The 4993-nt window shown below is 37.8% G+C and overlaps 1 protein-coding gene across 1 annotated transcript; it reads right to left on the reverse strand.

Moving 5' to 3' along the window:
- Positions 1–439: 439 nt before the first annotated feature.
- On the reverse strand, positions 440–1403 carry N7516_008149 (uncharacterized protein; the record flags this gene model as incomplete). Its single annotated transcript, XM_057220869.1, has 3 exons — positions 440–840; positions 904–1299; positions 1352–1403. The coding sequence occupies 3 exons, from the start codon at positions 1401–1403 to the stop codon at positions 440–442; spliced, it is 849 nt and encodes a 282-aa protein (XP_057071141.1).
- Between the last annotated feature and the right edge of the window lie 3590 nt (positions 1404–4993).

The raw sequence follows: 4993 nt of genomic DNA on the forward strand, positions 1-4993 counted from the left end.
GGAACTATTGTCAGGGATATACATAAAGTATATAGGATGTTTGGAGAAATGATCTGCGGGACCCACATGGTGCATATGGGTTCCCCTGAACGCGAGGAAGCCTGTTCCTTTTGCTTCCTCGCGCTACGTCTTGTACAGTACGTCCCGAAACTGGTGCAACCGCCTACACTCTTTGAGTGATTCTCTCGTCCCACTGCCAAGATACGCTATATCAAATTAGAGATAGTCACGGAATATCAATTTTCCTGAAACAATCTCAATACCACGATTTACTATTAATATATACGGTGCCTTGTCTCGTAACTGTATTAGAATTTTCCATAGGAATGCATACAGATCAAACACAACACCAGAGCTGGATACAAGAACCTGGCAAGCTCTCACTTCGCCCTGCCATACCACCTTCTGCAATTCAAAACAGATGCGTAGATTGTATATACTAATGAACACATTCAATCTTGATAAGCTTTTCGGACTCAAGAACATCGTCCAGTAAGCTGCCAATGTCATCCTGTGGGTAACCTAGGACATCATATACAGTGTTCCCTTTCCGAACACTCAGAGATTTCATGGGCAAGATTGGGTCATCCGGGATCTCACTTGTAGACAAAATCTGCGCCACAATCTGTAGAATATTCTGACGGCTTGGGCTTTCTATATATCTCAGAGCACCCATAGGCCTCTTGAACGGATATTGAATATCCAAGAGTATTGAAAATCCCCTCACACGCGCGTGTGAAGAAACTGAAGTCGAAGGAGTGAAGTTATCTTGAGAAACCTCTAGAGCGGTGTCTGTCAGATTACCACTCCGTTCTTGAGGTATGGCAATATTGGTTGATTCTTATGTCCATATTAATACCGTTTTCATTATTGTCAAATCCTGCAAGTTTGGTTTATTCATACCTTCTTGGCCATGCTCCGCTTCATGAATTTCGGGTTCCCCTTGCTCGGGCTCTTCCTCTGGGACAGGCATGTCAATCAACACATTGCTATCTTCCGATAGCGCAAGATTGTTTGACCCTAGTGGAAGTTGTGGTTGCGTAGGCATAGCTATGTGGCACTGTTCTAAGTGCTCACGATGTAACTCATGGCCGCAATCAGTGGAAAACTCCCTAAGACGCGTGCATGACATGTCATGTAACGCCTTCAGTGCCTTGGACACATTCCCTGCGTATGTTTGCATGGTCTTGACCCGCTCCCCATCACACCGGGTTTGGCATACAAATGCGATCACGCAGCCATGATCGCCAGCGCAGGTCAAGATGTCGACCGTGCTGTCGAACAAGAAGCGAAGATTTGCTAAATCTTTGGTTAATACATGGTTATCCCCAAAATGAGATAGTATTCACACCTAGTGTCTGTTCACGGTAGAACATGTCAGTCTTGCCATCGAATTGCTTCATGTTTGACGATAAGCGTGAGAAAATAAACTTGGCTCGTACTATGATCCTTATGGGGGTCGGGTTGTCATCGGTATTTAAGCATACTCATCCAGAGCAAGATTTGATTCATTTGATATTAGGAATGCATGGACGTTACGCTACCATCTTAACGTATCATTTTGATACCTTGCGTTTATCTGTCATTAACGATTTGAGAATTCCAAGAGCGCGCCTCATTCCCAAGACAGCAAATAACCTAGCCAGCCTCAACATACATTCCTAACGCCTGGAGGAATGCTCCAAAATGCACTCTGGGAGATAATTCGCCACTTCCGACCATGTCATAAATAAGCTCATTCTTGGAAGAAGCTAGGTTTGGAGCCATATTTGGTTGAACCACTCGTGATTGTTCCCGAAGGACAACGCTTACAAGCGAAGACATTTCTGAAATTCCATTGTATTTTACGAACGGAACAATACACACCGAGCTTAAAGGGACTCCGGAAGGAGTCCCAATACAGACTAGTGTATCTTGGAGAAAAAGACACGAAAGAGTGTAGGTAGTTGCACCAGTTTCGGGACGTACTATATCTAGAGTCGACTTTAGCTTTCTTTAATATTGACTATTCATCTACGTATACGTGAGATCCTCACAACTATACCTACACTCTCTTCTCTTCTTTCTTGAGCTCTAATCTAAAACACGCTAGTCCATCCTCGACTTAGCTTGTTACGGGATCTCGAAATGTTTCGTAACAATAAATTACAGTATTTATGGGCTGTAAATTTCTAGAAACAGGATACGATTCATAGCTACACTGTTGAAGGTTGACCTTAAGGCTCATCACTATGATCAGAGCGTTTCGTTTCCTAGGAGCTAAGGAAATACATCATAGAACTATATTAGTGCATCTAGTGCTAGCTAAGGTAACTGAAATAAAACTATAGCTCGTTAGACAATTATAGGTTCTGAGATCACGACAATTGCTTCCTCCTTCGTCTAAATATATTACCTAATAAAATGGTATACTAGAAAATAGGAGATTCAACCGTAGGCTTACCGCCCCGTTTAAAGCTACCGGGCTACAATTATAACAACCACCACTTCCTAAACGTATAACTTTGATATCCAGCTAGGCGTAGTACACGGCAACGTCGGGAATATTATAGTTAATAAGTAGAAGGTATAACCTTAATAGAGCGTGACTAAATAGTCTACAGCCCGAATACAACCGAAAACGCGGAACTAAGCATATCTTTAGTATCTATATACGACCGATCCTAATAATATTAAATAGGATATCACGAAAACTAATAGAGGGCTGCTCGAAAACTTATACTACTATATTCTCGATAACGAAGAATTTAAAAAACAGTAAAGTAGAGGCTATAAGATAATAGCTATCGCTCTAGTTTAGAGTAGGCTGTGGTAGGGTCCGCTAGATAGTTAAATTCGATTAGATTCGCTGTATTTTAGATCGGATAGAATCTACGGTTCTTTAAGAGGCAAGCTTCTGTCGAAAGTTATAATCATATTGATCGATGTCTTAAGTAATATTACGCTGACGTTACCTAGTATAACGTATACTTCTAGAAGCGCTGAGCTAAGTAGGATTCAACTAAGTAGGGTTAATCTACGTAAATATAGATCTAATAAGCTTAATAATTATAATATCCTAGTCGGTTTTTTCGCGGAATCTCTAATAGCGATATTAGGATTCTATTTATATAAGCATTTTATCGCATTCTAATCCGTCTATATCAAGAAAACCGGTGATATAAAAGCATTTTTGCTCTAGAATAAATAACAAAAACATTACCGGATTACGACGGTATAATAATCTCGATAATCCTTTAATTATTAACTCGCTACGTCTACCGTATATATATTTTGTCGGATCTAGTCTTTCTATATTAAAACTATCGTATTATATAGTAAGTTACGTTATAAATAATAGGAGGATAGTAGAACAGAGTCTAGTTAGAGAAATATCGCCGCCTTATATATCGGAGAAGGCGGAAATAAATAGCAAAATCCTTAATAGCCTAGCGGGATTAGCGACTTTCTAGACTAAGTTAACCCGAGCCCGATAACCCGATCGTAATAACTAGCCTTAAGTATACGAGTAGAAACTACGAAATTTTTCCGTTATTATAACGTCGAAACTAACGTATAGCTTTTTAGACCAATTACCACTTTTTTTAGGATCCGCAGCTTTTTATAATAGAAGGAATATAGACGACTAAAGGGGAAATAAGAGGTAGCTAGATAAATATACTATTTTACGGGTAAAGTACTCCGGATAGGGAATCGCTTATACGCCTATAATACGATAGCTATTTTAATAACATTATTTATTACCGTAACGCGATACTACTAAGAATATAAATTAGGGAGAGACTAACCAAAAAAGACAAAGCTAATACAAATTAGAGTTTAAAATAGAATTATAGAGAGTAAAGAGATAAAACTGATTTCGAGCGCGTCTATATAGTAAAGAATAAAGTAGATATAGTATAAGCTAGAGAACTAGGTATCCAAATATAATTAGCGTATCTCTTATTCTCGCTAAAAGTGCTACTAGACCTAAATAAGCAAAATATTGTCTATAATCCCTTTGAGATATAATAGTCTTTATATCGATAAAATTTTATAGCGTATATTAGCAAGCTTGTTAGCTTAACTTTATAAGCTTAACGTAGGAGGATAATAGGAGCTAGTATAACCGATCGAGGTAAAATAGGCTTCCGTTCAAAATCTACCTTACGCTGTACTTTATTAGCGTTATAAAGATATCGGCCGGTATATAGTAGAAAATTTGATTTTTAATAGGGGCGACTCTTATATTAGGATTTCCTATTTTTCCTACGGATAGTTAATCGTGCCTATCTACCCTCCTATTAACCTTAATTAGAGATAATCGGTATTAAACAAACCCCTTCTTCTATAAATACCTTACTAGGCGTCTCTAGCCAAATTTCTATCTATAAGGCCTATTATCTAATAAGAGATATAATTACGAAGATAGTATAGGTATATCGCTTTACCTTCCACAAGGAGTTACTAGTAACTGTAGGAAGTTCCTAATACCTTAGACGTATATAGAGATAATAAGATATATAGAGTTAATATAGGTAATCCCATACTATTTATATATAAAAAGAGGATATTAGCTAACTACTAGCTTTATATACGCTATATTTATAGGAAGATTACATAATATACCTTATATAATAGGCAGTTTGATTAGATTAAGGGAGACGGGCTTTATAAGTAAGTAAAGAACCTAAGACAATGATCCTCCATACTATAATTATACTTATTAAATAATTTAGAGAGGGGCTAAGTCTTTAAGTACTAACGAGACTAATTTAGGTATCGCGTAAACGTAGAGTCGACGCGTTATATCTATCCTAAAAGTTTGCCTAAAAGATTAAACGGGTTAATACCTTAGGTATTAAAATAAGTCACGGGGTAAGTAGGTTAAGTAAGCTATATCCTAGTACGTAATCCCCTTTATTCCCCTATCTTAGACTATAGGCTCCTTACTATATTCACCTCGACTTTATTTTAATCGATTATCTAATAAAACTGCTTTCGATAAGGCATA

The sequence above is a fragment of the Penicillium verrucosum genome, assembly GCF_028828655.1.
Source record: "Penicillium verrucosum strain IBT 35672 chromosome Unknown utg000003l_segment0_segment0, whole genome shotgun sequence".
In the NCBI taxonomy this organism is placed as follows: Eukaryota; Fungi; Ascomycota; class Eurotiomycetes; order Eurotiales; family Aspergillaceae; genus Penicillium; species Penicillium verrucosum.